Consider the following 18,523-nt stretch of genomic DNA (forward strand, 5'->3'; position numbering starts at 1 on the left):
AACTAGGGTTTCCTACATTTTTAGGACACTGTTCTTTCATCTATATCATTGTGCCATTAGGGTGGATAATTAATAAAAGTATTGTCTTATGAGTGGTCAGTGTTTCTATGCCTGTCGTATCTTAAAATAGTGCTGCATAGAGTTAAGAAGGAGACGAAAGTTGCTCTAACTCAATTCTTAAACAGTCTTTTTAAGATAAGCTTATCCAATCGAAGGGAAGGTAAAAGATTTGAGACCACAGTAATTACATTTTAAAAAACGTTTCTCTAAGAAACCATAAAGGCCTTGTTATTGTCGAAATAGTGAGCAAATCATGTGTGTGTGTGTGTGTGTGTGAGTGTGTGTGTGTTTATATGATGCATATTGTCATTTTGATACATGGCTCTCCTAAGGAATAAGGGTGAAGGCTAAGCAACTGCATAATTAATTTTAGTGTTGTTTGCCAAAGCTATTTAAAATCCACACATGAGTATTGCTCTAATCATCAATTATTAACTATTATTTTCATAGGCCAAATATGAATTGATAGAAATAATTTAGGCTAATTCTCTTCTCATTTGTCACTTTAATATTTCTCCCTATAAGTGTTTTTAATACTCAAATAATCTCTGAATATACCTGATATTCTTTGTAAACCTGTAATTTGGGATTCTGTTATTGCTTACTTACTCTGGAAAAACTGCATTCTGAGGCAATAGTTGCAGTTGCATTATGAAATACTCTATGTTGAGTAGAGTGGAAATGATTCTTTTTCTGAATGTTTTGTAATAGTCACATTAAACAAGATTTTAGTTATTATTATGTGATCCTTCCTAGCCTCTGCTTGCGTGCTAAGTCGCTTTAGGCGTGTCTGACTCTTTGCAACCCCAGGGACTGTAGCCCACCAGGCTCCTCTGTCCATGGGATTCTCCAAGCATGAACACTGGAGGGGATTTTCCAGACCCAGGGATTGTACCCATATCTCTTATGTCTCCTGCATTGGCAGGAGGGTTCTTTACCACTAGCACCACCTGGGAGGCCCTTCCTAGCCTCTAGCTTAGTCTAAATTTAAAATGTAATTAGAATTACTATTTTTTTACTATTCCTTTTTCTCTAATTAATACTTTTCTCTCTCCATGTATATATATATATAAAGATAGAGTGTGTATATATATATACACATGCACCCACCTATACATATATGTACATACACATTTATATACACATACACATAATGTATATTTTATACAATTTTATTTATAGTTCTCTTTATCCAAAGTACCTTATATACAATATATTTGGATTTCTAAGCAACTGTCTATGTTAAGTATCATCATCAAATACGTACAGACCTTATAGGTCTACCATGAGAAAATCAGTGAGCAGACATTCTATGTTATTCCAAAGGGTCAAACTAAGACCAATAGCTATAAATCACTGAAAGAAGATTTCAGTACATAGTGATAATGGCTTGCCCCCAGTTAAATGCACAAAGGACTTATTGGTGGGGAAGAAATGTCTCCATCCCCAGAAGGATTTAAGTGAGAGGTTGAATTCATTTGTACTAAGAGAAATCTGAATGGGCTTACATTGAAGTAGAAGACATCTATAATTCATCCAAGCTCTAAAATTTTAAGATCCTCCTTTAGTTCTGATTTCAAATCATACATTCCCATTCAGAAATGAAACCACCTGACTTTCAGGGATTTACTGATATCATGTGGGCGTAACTGACAGCTAATGGGGCTGCGATCAGGTTTGACTAGAAATTACTGCCAAAATGTGCAAATAAAAATTCAGTGACTTGGGTGTGGGAACCAGAGATCAAGTTTAACTTCTGAATATGCAAAAATGACTTCAATTTCCTCAGAGTAGAGGCCTTCAGGGTTGGGGTTGAGAAAGTCAGTGTGGGAAAGAAATGGAGCCCTGCTGTACAAAAGGCGGGGCCGCTACCACTAGCCCAGGAAAGATGAAAGTGAAAGGGAGCTCGCTGCTGCATTCTTCATGAATGCTGGCAAGTGATAAATAAAAGGTTTACTGAATTCTGAAGCAACTTTTATCTTGTTTCGGATTATGACTCATATCCCTGTGCATGAGAGCTCAGTCGCTCAGTCACGTCCAACTCTTTGTGACTACGTGGACTGGCCCGCCAGGCTCCTCTGTCCATGGGATTCTCCAGGCAAGAATGCTGGGGTGGGTTGCCATTTCTTCCTTCAGGGGATCTTCCTGACCTAGCTATTGAACCTGTACCTCGTGTATCTCTTGTGCCGGCAGGCAGATTCTTTACCGCTGAGCCACCTAAGAAGCCCAATTTATATCCCTACTTGCTTTCAAAATTAGATATTAGGCAGTTATAATTTTCTGTTCTTAACGGAGCCCAACTTCTGCTTCTGTAAATATATCTCAGAAGTGATTATGTCAACCAAAATGCAAAAATAAAATGGAAAGATATACAATATAATGGGGGAAAAACCCCTGTTTTTTCATATAGTAAGTGGTATAAAATGACTTTCATGTAGTAAGTAACATTCAAAGGGACACCAGTAAGTGACATTCATTCCTGTTTCCAGAAGCTGGTCCTATTCTAGAATAGCAGACAAGAAGGGAAGTTAGGATCTATTTTAGTTTAAGGGGCCTGTCTGTTGCAAGACTGGTGTGGGTCTGTGACTTCTCAGAGGATTTGTTATGATACCTTTGTGTGTTTTCCTTGACCGACTAGAGTTTTTATTACTTTGTATGATATACTGATAATATAGCTACAGAAGTAATAATATTTTGTATTGTATAATAAATACAATCAAACTTGTCATAACAGAGTCATATTCTTCTTCCAGGGACCACTTATAATTTCTACTGAAAGACAAAGGTATCAGAGGATGTGTGGGAAAATTATTAAGCTTTGCTTCTGAGTCTCTTCTTTCCAAAGAGGATGTCATTGATACAGTAAAGGGAACACAGCAGGATTTTCTGGTCCTTGCCCAGCCTGGCTGGGGTGGTGGAGAATCTCTGCTGTGACTTGCACACTGGCAGATTTTATTACGCAAGTTGTGTATCTCACAATGTTCAGTTCAGTCACTCAGTCGTGTCCGACTCTTTGCGACCCCATGAATAGCAGCACGCCAGGCCTCCCTGTCCATCACCAACTGCCAGAGTTCACTCAAACTCATATCCATCGAGTCGGTGATGCCATCCAGCCATCTCATCCTTGGTCGTCCCCTTCTCCTCCTGCCCCCAATCCCTCCCAGCATCAGAGTCTTTTCCAATGAGTCAACTCTTTGCATGAGGTGGCCAAGTATTGGAGTTTCAGCTTTAGCATCAGTCCTTCCAGTGAACACCCAGGACTGATCTCCTTTAGAATGGACTGGTTGGATCTCCTTGCAGTCCAAGGGACTCTCAAGAGTCTTCTCCAACACCACAGTTCAAAAGCATAAATTCTTTAGCACTCAGCTTTCTTCACAGTCCAACTCCCACATCCATACATGACCACTGGAAAAACCATAGCCTTGACTAGACGGAACTTTGTTGGCAAAGTAATGTCTCTGCTTTTGAATATGCTATGCCAAATGTCAGTTTATTCCCAGGTTCATGGCAATGAACTACTTCTGAAACACAGGGTGATTGGAGTAGTGCTGTGAGTTGCTTCATGCTCTCTGACCCAGTATTTCTTAGTCAAGATCTTTCTGATCTTAGTGAATGTTACCTCAGGGGGTTCTGTGGCATTTGGTACATTAGTTTTCAATAGGACATATCATTCAGTGCCCTCACCTCATTCCTGTCAAAGAGATGACCTGTTCAAACAAACACACCAACAAACAAACAATCAAAAATCTAGAGTCGAAAGTAGTTAGGACTATATATGCAGTCACCGCCTCCCTCCCCGCCCCCCCCGAAATAACTCCCCACCCAGAAGGCTCTGTGGTATCTTCTTGGAAAGTTCAATTAATGTTACAAAGATATCTATTTGATGTTTTCAGAGGCACTTTTGAGAAGTTTCAGAACTAAGAGAGAAATGTTTTAATAAATGTCGATAAAATGAAAAAATTATATAAATGCAAGTTCCTTGGTTGATATAAGCTTAGATGACAAACTCCTTGAAAACAAGGACTACATCCTATTCCACATAATTGTTAGGCAGTATAAAAATGCAGGCTGACTTGAATCAAAGGGGTTTATCACGTGTGGACAGCTGTGTTTGTCTTTCATTTGTGGGTAAGCAGAGCAGCGCACACATGACATATTGTGTAAGGTCATATGAGTAGGTCATGTGACTATGCCTCACAGCCTTTCTCCTCTGCTGTAAAAAATCTTCAGGTTTTACATTAGATGATTATTAGTGTCCCACGGTAATGTCATACTTGAAATTTAGTCTTTAGAGCTGCCTGGAAGGTGATAATTACATTTTATTACTCTTCATCCAATTTTATTACTCTTCATCCAATATTTAATTTGAGTTACTTTGAGTGACAGTATTGTTTATAATTACACCAGGAAAACAGCCATCACTCAGACTTGTCCTAAGGCTAACTGGGACATATAGGCAATACAGCTTGCATTATGTCAAAAACAGTGTTTAGTTCTGCTAATCTACCAGGGCAGAAGAGGCATTAGGAAACTCAACTTGGTATTGAGGGATTAACAAAGGATTTTGAATCTATAAGATGATAAGAGCTGAGATTTGTGGCACAAATATTCTTTATCCACCTTCTAAAATAGACCCAAACCAAGACCATGGTTGACCTCAATGGGTAACATCCACTCAGTTCCCAGTTCCTGTAGGAAATCACAGCATCTAGCCAACCCAGAAAACAGGATGTGGTTCATTGGAAATGCAAATTGGCTTCTCATTATTAACAGAGTCATTCATTGGTGTAAAAGGAGGAGTTCAGGAACAAAAGAGGCCAGATGACATGGGGATAACACTTGGAGGGATAAAACAAACATGTCACTACATGCTGCTGAATTTATATCTTTAGTCAGTGCTGAGGTGGGCAGGTGAACGAAAAATGTCCACGCTGTTCACGGGTAGGTGAAGGGAAGCACTTATCCCGCCTCTTGGCTCCTTAAGGTGGGGCACAGAAGCCCGCGATGCTGTTTGTGCAGTGCTGCGCATGCCTCTAAGGGACGATGGAGTAGGTCTCCCACCACCAAGTTCAGAGGACCAGAGAGAATCCAGGAAGTGCCTTCAGTTGGATTTAGGTAGGTTATTAAATTCTGATGGTTCTTACAAGCTAATTCAGGCGAAAGGAAGCAATGGGCCTGACCCATCAGGGTAAAAAGCTCAGGGCAAGTTATTTTGTATGTTGGATTTAAAAAACCATTAATTCTAGTAAAAAGTATCAATAAAGAGAAATGATCAAATGGTGTTAAAATCTGGAGAGAAAAATACTCAATCATAGAATAGCGTTTGGAAGGTGGGACTGAAAAACGGGATAGTATAATCTGCCAGAAAACAATTTGGCCACTTCCCTGGTAGTTCAGCTGGTAAAGAATCCACCTACAATGCAGGAGACCCTGGTTTGATTCCTGGATTGGGAAGATCTCCTGGAGAAGAGATAGGCTACCCACTCCAGTATTCTGGAGCTTCCTTGGTGACTCAGATGGTTAAGAATCCACCTGCAACGCAGGAGATCTGGGTTTGATCCCTGGGTCGGGAAGATCCCCTGGAGGAGGGCATGGCAACCCACTCTAGCACTCTTGTCTGCAGAATCCCCATGGACAGAGGAGCCTGGCAGGCCACAGTCCATGGGGTCACAAAGAGTCAGACATGACTGAGCAACTAAGCACAGCACATAGCACAGCGGAAAAATACTATTTGGAGTTTTTGTTCTTTGCAAGTTTAAGAGGGCAAAACTGTCCTTTATAAATTGTCTGTGTGTATGTGGCCTGCCAGACCCAGTCTTTGTACATAATATAGTGTATGTTAGGAGTAGCAATATGCTTAGAGGTAGTGTTGCCAGGATAGTTGTCTTCAGGCTGTATTGCCTGGTGAAGTTAGTGTTTTTCTGATAATTTGGTGTTTATTGGGGAGCTCTGCAAGCATTCTGTTGTCCACTTCAAGACGTCCCTTTAGGTGCTGTGCTTTCAGACACCTCGAGTGCTGCCTGCATGAGGCATGAGAGGGTTAGCCAAACTACATATTTCTACAGTCTGTTGCTGTGAGCTAATAATGAAATCAATGCCCAATAACACATAATTCTGGAGAGCAGGAAGACCTGTGTAAGTAATGGAAATGGATTTCTCTCACACTGAGATGAGTCACTATGACCTCTGCCTTGTTTTGAAGCTGACAACCTTTTATTATTGTGACACTTGCAATATCTCGTTGCAAGCACAGAGTTACCATGAATTATTTAGCAACTGGAAAGTTTTAATGGTTAGTTACAGCAGTCACATTGTGTAAGAATCAAATTGCTTTAAGCAAAAGGACGAAGTTCATAAAAATCACTCCATTCTTAGAAGTACTTTAATAAGAAATAATCTTATTATCTAAAACAGAACAATCTTCCATTGAAGGATGGTAGTTATTGCCAGTTCCTTGTTGCTGCTGGATCCACTGAAGGATTTAGAACTTAACAGTCAAAGTGTGCCTTAAGTATTGTGGCTTCCTGACTTTATTCTTATCTGGAAAATTCTGCTGCTGTAGCCCTCAGTCAAGATGCAGCTCCATGCTCTATCTACTTATTAGCATATACTTTTGGAACTGATTTCAAATGGGATTTCTTACGGAATATTTGGTTTTAAGCTGAGTATTCAAAGCATGTCTAGAGCAAGACAAGCCATAAAGGGTCAGGGTCAGAAAACTGGCTATAAGATTTTCAACAAAGAGATTAAAACTATTATCCATGTTCCTTACCCCATGTGAAGCTTCCTATCATGCTTTCCAGTGAACAGAGAGAAACATAGCTTGGCATCTGGTCCCATCACTTAATGGCAAATAGAAGGGGAAAAAGTGGAAATAGTGGCACATTTTACTTTTGGGGGTTCTAAAATCACTGTGGACAGTGACTGCAGTCATGAAATTAAAAGATGCTTGCTCCTTGGAAGAAAAGCTATGATGAACCTAGACAGCACTCTATTAAAAAGCAGAGACATCACTTTGCTGATAAAAGTCCATATAGTTGAAGCTATGGTTTTTCCAGTAGTCATGTATGGATGTGAGAGTTGGACCATAAAGAAGGCTGAATGCCAAAGAATTGATGCTTTTACATCATGGTGCTGTGGTGGCTCAGATGGTAAAGAATTAGCCTACAAAGTGGGAGACTTGGGTTCAGTCCCAGGGTTGGGAAGATCCCCTGGAGGAGGCCATGGCAACCCACTTCAGTATTCTTGCCTGGAGAATCCCCATGGACAGAGGAGCCTGGCAGGCTGCAGTCCATGGGGTTGCAAAGAGTCAGACACGACTGAGCAATTAAGCCCGCGGCTATGGCCAGTGGAGAAGACTCTTGAGCGTCCCTTGGAATGCAAGGAGATCAAACCAGTCAATCCTAAAGCAAATCAGCCCTGAACATTCACTGGAAGGATTGATGATGAAGTTGTGACTCCAATACTTTGGCCACCTGATGTGAAGAATTGACTCATTTGAAAAGATCCTGATGCTGGGAAAGATTGAAGGCAAGAGGAGAAGGGGACAACAGAGGATAAGATGGTTGGATGGCATCATCAACTCAATGGACATGAGTCTGAGAAAACTCTGGGAGACAATATAGGACAGGGAAGCATGGCATGTTGCAGTCCATGGGTTGCAAAGAGCTGGACTTGACTTGGCGACTGAACAACAACAAAATGAGAAAAAAGTCAAAATGTTGAGTGAGATAATTTTGGGAGTGAGTTTGTTTGATTTCTCATTTTTTCTCTATATTTTTATGGGGATACGGTCAGAAAATACACATGTACTGAAGTGAAAGTCAGCCAGGTGACAAGCCTTAGGCAAATTTGTACTCATTTTACAGCCTTGCTACTCAAAGCAAGGTCCCTAGACTCCAGTATTGGCATCACCTAGGTGTTCGTCAGAAATGCATGGTCTTATGTCCTATTCTGGAACTGCTAAATCAAAATCTGTACAGTAAGCAGATCCCTGAGTGATCTGCACACTAAAATTTGAAAAGTAACACTTGATAGAGATCATTTGGCTTTTTCTCGTCCTTTTTGGATTAATCTGGGAATACACTTAGAGAAGACTCAATAGTTTGAACATGGATTGCTTTCTGTTATCTGTAGTGATTCATTTAATGTGGTGCTCTCTTTTTCAACCAGCTGTGAGCTTCTAGGTCACCAATGCTTGTTGTCTTAGGAAATGATTACACATTATAACTAACTGTGTGGGAGGCCCATTCATCTATACAAACTGAAACTGGAAACTTGTCTTTAAGCAAAACTATATGATATACATCAAAGGTATTGTGTGATTGTGGAAGTTGACAAGCTACTAACACTTGCCAAAGAAAAGCTGCCAGAAATACTTCATTTTGCCACTAGGTGGAAATAGAGTAATTTTGAGTATTTTCTTCAGGGCTATCAACTACTGCAACAGTACTTCATAAACTGAAAGAGATCTAAGAAATCAATTAGTCTAATCCTTACCTCCTTAATTCCATAGATGAGAGAACTGAGGTTCAAAGATATTAAAGAAAACTTCATCTGTCTTATAACTGGTTGTCTTGTAGAGCCACTGGGTGAAGAGATGCTAGAGTAATTCAGGATTCTTCAGCCATTTTCACCTACAAGAATAAATATTGTTTTATTAGCCTCTAGCATGATGGAACACATGATGTGACACCTGTATTGATTGTCTCTGTGCTGCCGCTAAAACTAATGACCAGCACGGCTCCTTCTGCTTTAAAGATAGGCTGCAACAAAGTTATTGGCACTTTTTCCCTGTGTGTGCCAAGTTGTTTCAGTCATGTTGTACTCTGTGTGACACTACGGTCTGGAGCCCACCAGGAAACTCTGTTTACGGGATTCTCCAGGTAAGCATACTGGAATGGGTTGTCATGCCCTCTTCCAGGAGATCTTCCTGACCCAGGGATTGAATCCATGTCTCTTATGTCTCCTGCATTGGCAGGTGGGTTCTTTACCACTAGCGCCACCTGGGAAGCCCTGTATCCTAATCTCAGTTCATTTCAGTTCAGTTCAGTTCAGTCGCTCAGTTGTGTCCAACTCTTTGTGACCCCATGAATCACAGCACACCAGGCCTCCCCGTCCATCACCAATTCTTGGAGTTCACTCAAGCTCATGTCCATCGAGTCGGTTAGTCTCAACCAAGTGACAATGCTCTTCCCTTTGTCCAATGAAGAGATGCTCAACCATTCTGTAGACTGGGAAAAAAAAATGCACAAACTAAAGGTTGAGAATTATATTTTATTTGGTGAACTTTTTAAGAACTTACGCCAGGGATACAGCCTCTCAGCTCTGAGGGACTGCTCTGAAGAGATAAGGGAGAAGCCAGGATATACAGCTTTTGCGGAAAACAACAACAAAACAAATAAACAACAAAAAAAACCCCCTATGTAGTCAAATATCAAAAGATAACTGCTAAACACTAAAAATGGACATCTCACGATGATTTTAGTGCTTTTCTTTGTATGGGAAGATGCAAGAGTCTGGGCTCATTGAAATTATTTTTTGATATGCATCTTAACTACCTAGGGCCGATGCTGTTTTTCCTCCATCCTGAATCCCTTCAGGGTGCACATCAGGACCACTGCTGTATCCCGTTGCTGGCTACAGCAACATCCTTTGTTTTCTGAAATGACAGCTCTTTGTCCACAATTCCATAAAGTCATACTAGACTTTACTCAGATTTGTTATCACAGCATTTTTTGTTTTTACATTTATATTGGGTTCAAGTTAAGTAGCCTAGAACAGGACTTTAGTTTGAAGGTTAAGGAAACACTTAATGTTTTTTAGAGTTTGTAATCCATTACTGGGCTTCCTCGGTGACTCAGCAGTAAAGAGTTCATCTGCAATGCAGGAGATCCAGGTTTGATCCCTGGGTTGGGAAGATGCCCTGGAGGAGGAAATGGCAACCCAGACCAGTATTCTTGCTGGGAAAATCCCATAGACAGAAGAGCCTGAAGGGCTATGGTCCATGGGGTTGCAAAGTCAGACATGACTGAAGCATCTGAGCACAAGGCACACAATTCATTACCAGTTTAAGAAAGGAAGGGAACCTGAATTTAGGGGTTGAGGGACCTTGGAAATAACCTGACTTCAGTCTCTCTCCATGTCTGTAATACAGTTAAGAGGCATCAGAAAACAAGGGATTAAGTGCATTGCTCAGAGTAGCAGAGCCATCACTATACCCTTTGGCTCTGTCTTATGGGAGACACTAACAAGTATTTTGACCTGTATCTTTGTTTTGTCGATGTGTTTTAACCACAAAAGTATTATTTCCATTTGTTGACCGAAAAAAATGCACAAGCTAAAAGCTGAACGTGTGTGCGCTCAGTGGCTCAGTCGTGTCCGACTCTTTGAGATCACGTAGACTACAGGCAAAGGTGAGAAGTATGTTTCATCGGGGGAATTCCAGAGGACTTAAGCCTGGAGGATGACCTCTCAGATAGCTCTGAGGAACCGTTGCAAAGAGGTAAGGGAAGAGCCAGGATATATAGGAGTTTTTGCAAAAAATAAACAAACCGACCCAAAAACCAGATAGTCAGAACATCAAAAGACTAGTGTTAAAGAAAACCAGGTCTCCCCACTTAAAGATTTCAGTGCTTTGCTTTCTTATGTATGGGAAGAGGCAAGAATCTGATCATACTTTTGCAGTTTCTCAGTCTGACTCTTTGTTACCCCATGGACTGTAGCCTGCCGGGCTCCTCTGTCCATGGGATTTCCCACGCAAGAATACTGGAGTGGGTTGCCACTTTCTACTCCAGGGGCTCTTCCTGCCCTAAGGACTGCACCCACAACTCCTTCATTGGCATGCGGATTCTTTAGCACTGAGCCACCAGGAAAGTTGCAAGAATCTGGGCTCACTGAGATCACTCCTTTGATGTGCACCTTACCTATCTAGGGCCGGGATCCTGTTTTTCTCCAACCCTGAATCCCCTCAGGGTGCAGAGTCAGGGCAGTGCTTCGGCTGAGGCCCACAACATCCTTTGTTTACTGACTTGGCAGGCCACATTTTTTCATCCACATGCTCATCACATCAAAGAGTGTGCTTAAAAGTTAAATTTTGGATAATGCTTCTGGTATAAAAATGATTTCTTGTACCTAAGTATTTTAGGTGTCGTATCAAGGCATTAGTATTAGTATCAAGGTGTCGTTTTCCTTTTGATATTTCTATCGCGTGCTTGATTATGATCATTTAAAAACTAGTATTCCAGTACTGAGTCCTGGCTATTACTATCATATTCAATACAAAAATGGACAAACATATTGACCTAGCACATTAAGAAAACTAATCCAAGCACACAGGAGCTGCTTCTCTGGGAGGCAGGGGCCATACCAAGTATCTGGAAGCCAGCACTTGCTCTGCTGGGCAAATGACGTGCTCAGCTGCCGTCAGAACAGGAACATTTTCTGGGAGCACTTGAGCCTCAAGTATGGGGCTGTTGGCATGGGGACATGCCAGCCCTTAGTGGCACAACTATGTGACCTAAGTCACTCAGTATTAAAATGGTGCCACTGGGGAAACTGGGGTAACCCTAGGATTAGGGCAAAAATACACTGTAGGTAAGTAAATGTCCTGAGGCATTCCGGGAAATGACAAGCTCAGATTTCAGTTTGTTAGGGAAGGAAGAATAAGTTTATCTTATTCCAAGAACTAGTGTCTTGGAATAATTCAGGAGACTGTATGTAGCCTCTACTCTTAATCCCATGAAGAGGAGGGTGAGCTTGAGGCAGCCAGGTTTGGTCCTATTTCACAAAGTCTAGAATGAGAGGAACCTGGACAGGAATTCTGGTTCTTCCACTCTGCAAACTTTCCCTGCCTCATTTCTCTCTCAGAAAATTGGGATAATACCCTTGAGTAAAAACCCAGTAGGCATCAGCATTAACAGATATAAAGGGGCCAGGAAGTACAGCATGTAGCAAGAAGGTATTCAACAAATGGAGCTTATCTCCACCAAGGTGGCTACCCTGTCTGTATGGCAATTTCCACATCTCACTCCAAGTCACTCCCACAGCAACCCAGGAGCACAAAGATCCTGTGACAGACACACTTTGAAAAGTAGAAAGTTCTACTTACAAATAAATACAAGGTAGTATTAAGATTAAAGGAGAAGAGGAGAATCACTGGAGTCTAAAGACTTGGGAGCCTGAAGAGAAATTGTTCAGGGCTCTGTTCAGCTGAAAATATAAATAGTAAAACATACTTGAATGAGAACATTTAATAGCAATGGCAGTCACTTAAACTGATAACTTTCTATAGAGTCTGAGTTTGGAAACCGAACTGCCTGGGACATCTCCCCGCACCCAGGACCTTCTGCTAAGATAGCCGAACTCAACTCAGGTTAGATACCCTCTGAGGCCCCAGCTGGGCCGGGAGTGGCGTGAGAGTGGGAACAGGTTATTTCAAGAGGGTGTTTCCCCCGCACCCTCGCCCCAGCAGTGGTTAAATAGGTGAAGAAGTTTATCGATCAGTCAATTAAACTACTGATCAATTCCTGCCATGGGAACCGAACGAAGGCTAATCGATTCTTTGTGGGTGTCACGAACGGGAAGAGGGGCGGCAGCTTGGCATGGGATCAACGGGCCCGGGAGAGCCGGGCCGCGTCCGCCCGCAGCCCCTCTGGCTTCCTGGGCGTGCAGAGGCGCGGGGAGTGCAGGGTCTGGCGTCCGTGGCGGCGTGGGGCCCGTCGGACTAGGACTAGTCCCAGCTCGCAGGAGCAGCCCGCCGAGCCCCAGCGGCCGCGGCAGGTGGAGCAGTTTAGCGCTTTTGGACCCCGGGAGCCAGATCCGGGTGGGGGCTCGGGGGGCCGGGCGGGCGGGCGAGGCGCGCTTCTCATTGGCCGTCGGGCACCGCCCGCGCGCGCGCTCAGCCTTTATAAAGCCGCGCGAGTGGCCCGCCAACCGCACGCTTGATTCCCGGCGCCCTGCACTCCGCAGCTCACCTGTCACGCTTGTCCGCTCGGACCCACCATGACCACCATTCAGCAGCTGGTAGGAAGATGGCGCTTAGTGGAGAGCAAAGGCTTTGACGAATACATGAAGGAAGTAGGTGAGGTTCTCCGCCATGCGGCGCTGCAACGTGGCACGTGTGTGTAGCTGTCTGTCCGTAGGCTCCCTTCGGCGTGCTAGGCTGAAAGGCTGGGCGTGCGTGGCCGCCTACCCCCGACCCCGTTATCCTCCACCTTCCACCCTCATCGCAGGCGAGCAGTGGAGAGCGCCTCCCGCCCGCTCCGGATTCCCCGGACCCTTGGCCTCTTGATCAGTCCCTCTCTCTGCTGCTTTCCCCGGGCCCACGCGACCCCTGCTTTCCTGCCCTTTAGCGCGCTCACCCCTCTCCCACCCCAAGCTTCTTTTCTTTCGCCCCCTCCAGGCGGCCCTCTTAACTTTCCCGAATTTTCTTCCCCCACCTCTTCTGCCATTGTCCTCCCTCGCACTCGCGCGGTCGTGGCCGCACCTCCTTGCCCTGACCCACCTTGCCGCATCTTTTGTTCCCAGGTGGCGCGCAGGGTCCCCTCCCTCTTCTACACCCGAACTCGATTTCCAGCCGAAATGCGGGCTACCGCTTCAGCTTACATTCCGCTCTCGGTTGCATCTCCCCCACCCCCAGAGCCCCCGCCCGCCTTGGCCGCGTGCGTCGGCCCATTTTGGGTTGGCCGGGCTCCCCCGGGGGAGCATCAGGGCATCCTCCTCTCCACGCCCCGGAGCGGGGCTCAGAGGCGTGGCGCTGGTGACAGTGACCTGTTGGCACCGCTCGACTGGGCGCTGCGGTGGCCGGTTGGCGTGTGGGAGGAGCGCGGTGAGGTCGACTGTACCCGAGGTGGCAGTGCCCTGCAGCCTTCTGCGTCTGGAGGGTGGAGGGCAGAGAGGCTTCACCGGGAAACCGCAGTCAGAAACTGCCGGTCCTTCAGCTGCTTTCCAACTGCATCCAAGGTGGGAGTGGCCTTGCCCAAGACACTTGATTTTTTTTTTTTTTTTTAAATTTTTGCAGCGTTGTGTTGATTTCTGCCATACAGCAAGGGGAACCAGGCATGATTATGCATGTGTCCGCTCCCTTCCAAGCCTCCCTCCCTTCTCCCCATCCCATACCTCCAGGTCATCACAGAGCACGTGACTGGGCTCCCAGTGCTACACACAACTTCTTGCCAGTTCTCCATCTTATACCTGATACTGTGTGTATGTTGATGCTATTTTCTGCATTCCTCCCGCTCTCTCCTCCCTCACTGTGTCAATAAGTCCATTCTCTATATCTGCAGTTCTATTCCTTCCCTACAGATAGGTTCATCAGTATCATTTTCCTAGATTCCATATATATGCCTTAATACCTAGCAACTCCACTACTGGGTATATGCCCTCAGAAAACCAAAATTGTAAAAGACACATGTACCCCAATGTTCATTCTATCACTCTTTAGGATAGCCAGGACATGGAGGCAATCTAGATGTCCATTGACAGATGAATGGATAAAGAGGATGTGGTACATACCTACAGTGGACTATTTCTCAGCCAGAAAAAAGAACAAATTTAAGTCAGTTCTAGTGACCTAGATGAACCTAGAGCCTGTTCTACAGGCTCTTGACTTAAAAGCCTTCCAAGGGAGGATGCATCTCTATAGGGAGATTGAAGTTCTCTCGCTCAAAATAGTGTTGGATTTTCTGTTGTCTTTTTCATAAGCCGGTGACTATAAAGAGTGCTGATTGCCACATTGGGTAGATTGGCAAAGACGAACCTTTGTCACAGGCCTCTAGGAAGTGAAGCATAGCAAAGATCCTGTCTGACACAACTGCTGGGGCTGTAGGGTTGTTTTAGAAGCTAGCCTCCTGCAGATAGTAACTTTCTGTTACCAAATGTTAAATGAGTGAAGAAGTCATTACAAAGATCTAGACCCAGAAGTACCCTGAAGTACTTAAAAAAACACACCTTCTAGCTCATGGCTGGTTAAGTGTGGCTCTGGTGAATCTTGAGTGTGTTTATGATCCCGTGAATAAAACAAAGCAGTATTTTTTTTTTTTTCCCCTCCACTCTATACCTTGATCAAGGTGACTCTGGACAAAAAGCAACTAACTGCACTCACAAAGGAGAAATACATATGTGTGTGTTCACCTGAGTGAGGACCACAGTAGGCGGTTTCTCTGCCCATTGAAACCAAACATGTTTATCAGATGGCTTGTTTCCAGAGTTCTGGAGTCAAGGTTGTCAAGGTACAGTTCATTAGAGAGCAATCAAGGTGTGGAAAGAGCAGAGCCCTTTATTTGTCCAAAGTGAGAAAATAATGACTCAACTAATGAAACAAAGCACCAGTGCCTAGTTGCTGAAAGAGAAGGCTCTGTGGGGACATGTCAAGCCAGGCTGAGCGTTCATCATCAAGTCAGTTACTCTGTTTAGGCTGTAGTCGCCTCATCCATGAAACTGAGATTTGGCCTAGAAGGAAGTTTCCTACTAAATGTTAGTATTAGGGGGAAATACATAGATTATAAAATAAATGTATTAATAGAGTAATCTGAGTTACAGAGTTCTGAAATACTATTTTTGAGGGTAAGATTTTTCCTGTTTGTTAGCATCATGATTGTGTGGTTAACTCTTAAAACTGCGATTTGAATATCTCAGGATTGATACTGATTTTATGTAGTCTACTAATCAAATATTTATCAGGGACTTCTGTGCTAGACTGTGTGCTGGAGTCATATAATACAGTGGTTGGCAGAACTGAGGAAATTAGAGAAGTCAGGATATCTTAAGTTTCTGAGGGCCAACATGGCATGGTGTCTTAAAGCTGAGATTTAGAGCTGGGCTGCCCGCGTTGTTGGTTCTCAGCACCTCCCTTCTTAGCTGGATGAGCTTGAGTAAGTTACATCAATGCCTCACTTACTTATCTGTCAAATGGAGACTATCTACCTCTCATAAGGTCCTTGCCAGGCTTCCATGAATAGTGTATGTCAACTACTAGCACTTGGTAAGCGCTGGATATGTGTATGTTCACAGTTGTTATTGATGACTGCTGCTGCTGCTGCTAAGTCGCTTCAGTTGTGTCTGACTCTGTGTGACCGCACAGACGGCAGCCCACCAGGCTCCCCTGTCCCTGGGATTCTCCAGGCAAGAATACTGGAGTGGGTTGCCATTTCCTTCTCCAATGCATGAAAGTGAAAAGTGAAAGTGAAGTTGCTCAGTCGTGTCCGACTCCCAGTGACTCCATGGACTGCAGCCTACCAGACTCCTCCATCCATGGTATTTTCCAGGCAAGAGTACTGGAGTAGGGTGCCATTGCCTTCCCCATTGATGACTGAATCGTTGAAAATATGCACAGCATGGTGATTGCAATTGAATTACTGCTTTTATTATGTAAACAAGAAATTTGGTCTTCCGGGTATCTAACATGGTTTAACTTTCTACAGGAGTGGGGATGGCTCTGCGAAAAGTGGGAGCGATGGCCAAACCAGACTGTATCATCACTTCTGATGGCAAAACCCTCAGCATAAAAACTGAGAGCACTTTGAAAACAACGCAGTTTTCCTGTAAACTGGGAGAGAAGTTTGAAGAGACCACAGCTGATGGCAGAAAGACTCAGGTTAATTATAATTTATATCACAGAACCTTGCAGAATGATTAACTCTATTAATAACATTCTTACTGCTTCCAGGCCAGAACTTAATGAAAAAGTCTCAAGTTGTTTTATGAATTGAGTTTTGACAAATTAGTGAAAAATACTGATTTCACAACTTAATCTGTTTTGTAAAAATAGTTTTAAGGGACATCTAAATTAAAAAGCACAAACTATATTATGAATGAAATTACCATGGGTTAATGTGGTGAAGTAGACTCAGAAAGGAAAAGATAAAAAAATGTTGATTAAGGAGGTTATAAGTCACAGAAACTCTTTTTCATTGTGCTTTGGAAGATTAAAAAGGATACTTTATTTTGGCAGACTGTCTGCAACTTTACGGATGGTGCATTGGTTCAACATCAGGAATGGGATGGAAAGGAAAGCACAATAACAAGAAAACTGGAAGATGGGAAATTAGTGGTGGTAAGTGTCTGACATTATATGTCTTATATGAATTCATAATTCACATAAGTGTTCTAGATCACTGATCATGAACAGGAGAGCTAGGTTGGAGGAAAAAAAAAAGTGCCAAATAACAAGATAAATACAAGAATACTTACTAACTAAAAAAAGCCCTTTGTGGAGCTGGAGAAGATGATATAGCAGGAGCTGGGTCTAGTCCGTGTTCTGCTGCTCCGTTTACAGTGCAGGCACACTTCAGAGATACGGTAGGTTCGATTCCAGACCATGACAATGAATGGAACATCGCAGTACAGTGAGTCACAGAGACAGGAAGTGAGCAAATGCTGTTGGAAAAAATGGCTCCCTAGACTTACTCAGTGCAGGGTTGCCACAAACCTTCAGTTTGTAAAAAAATGACTATATAACCTTGAGCACACATTTTTCTGTTTCTTTAAAATGAGGAATAGTATTTGCTAAAACTAAATGAATAGTTTAGATATTGCAAATCAGTAGTTTTCAGTAAAGCATATACACATCATAAATAAAATAACGGCTCTAGCTTTTCAAACCCAGGAATCCTAACGTGTATTTTCTCCATCTGTGAAGTAGATTTCAATGTTTGTAGGATTGTGATCCTAGCATTCAGCTACCACCATTACTCTGTGATGTAAGACTAACTTGCCTCTTTTTAATGACATTCTGTCTCCTAGGTATGCGTCATGAACAATGTTACCTGTACTCGGGTCTATGAAAAAGTAGAGTAAAAATTCCATCATCATTTTGCACAGAAATTAGCTGCGAGGATGAACAAGCTCAGTTCAATGAGCAAATCTCCATACTGCTGGTTTTTTTTTTTCATTATTGCGTTCAATAATCTTTATCACAAACAATTAAACTATTTCAAAATGTTGGTTTAATTAGGGTCATCTCTTTGGTTAGTAAATAAATCTGTTTGTGCTACACCAGTGTTGCATGCTTTTTTAAACTTTATAGGAATTTAGTGTTGAGTTTTAACATTTACAAATGGACTAAATGGGCTAGCCTTGAAGATACCATATTGAGATTATATTTAGTAATTTATATATAGAACTACTTCTATGGCCAATAAGCTACCAATCATTAATCTTGTTTTGAATTTTGTATCAACTCAAGAATCTTAAATTTGTGGCAGAGACTGTTCTCATTGAAAAATAGCTACATAAACTTTATAATTTAAATATAAGAATAAAGATTAAATCACCATCATTGGCTAGTAATCATACTTTCAATAGTGTGTTTATAACTACTGCTCAGGAATTCTGTAGCCAGAAATCAGTTTAATAAACTTTCTGAGGACCTACCAGGTGCCAGACTGTCTTCCAGAGGTTGAGTTATATCTGAACACAGGGACAAATCATTGCACTCACTGTGACAAATGCTCAGCTTCGAGAG

The 18,523-nt window shown here is 42.8% G+C and overlaps 1 protein-coding gene and 1 long non-coding RNA gene across 3 annotated transcripts in view; one reads left to right on the forward strand and one right to left on the reverse strand.

The window, feature by feature from the left end:
* Positions 1-13,792, reverse strand: part of LOC138446235 (uncharacterized) — a 28,811-nt gene extending 15,019 nt beyond the window's left edge. Inside the window, exons 1-3 of one of the 2 annotated variants that reach the window (XR_011259238.1) lie at positions 13,565-13,792; positions 8,560-8,696; positions 1,217-3,767 (exon numbers count right to left, since the gene is read on the reverse strand). This is a non-coding gene — a long non-coding RNA (uncharacterized lncRNA). Of the gene's footprint in view, positions 1-1,216; positions 3,768-8,559; positions 8,697-13,564 lie in introns of those variants that run through there. The other variant, XR_011259237.1, reaches the window with a different exon arrangement.
* On the forward strand, positions 12,715-18,054 carry FABP5 (fatty acid binding protein 5). Its single transcript, XM_069601088.1, has 4 exons — positions 12,715-13,141; positions 16,482-16,654; positions 17,012-17,113; positions 17,803-18,054. Exons 1-4 carry the CDS (start codon positions 13,063-13,065, stop codon positions 17,854-17,856), a joined length of 408 nt encoding a protein of 135 aa, XP_069457189.1. The 5' UTR covers positions 12,715-13,062; the 3' UTR covers positions 17,857-18,054.
* The last annotated feature ends 469 nt before the right edge of the window (positions 18,055-18,523 follow it).

The sequence above is a fragment of the Ovis canadensis genome, chromosome 9, assembly GCF_042477335.2.
Source record: "Ovis canadensis isolate MfBH-ARS-UI-01 breed Bighorn chromosome 9, ARS-UI_OviCan_v2, whole genome shotgun sequence".
Taxonomy (NCBI): Eukaryota; Metazoa; Chordata; class Mammalia; order Artiodactyla; family Bovidae; genus Ovis; species Ovis canadensis.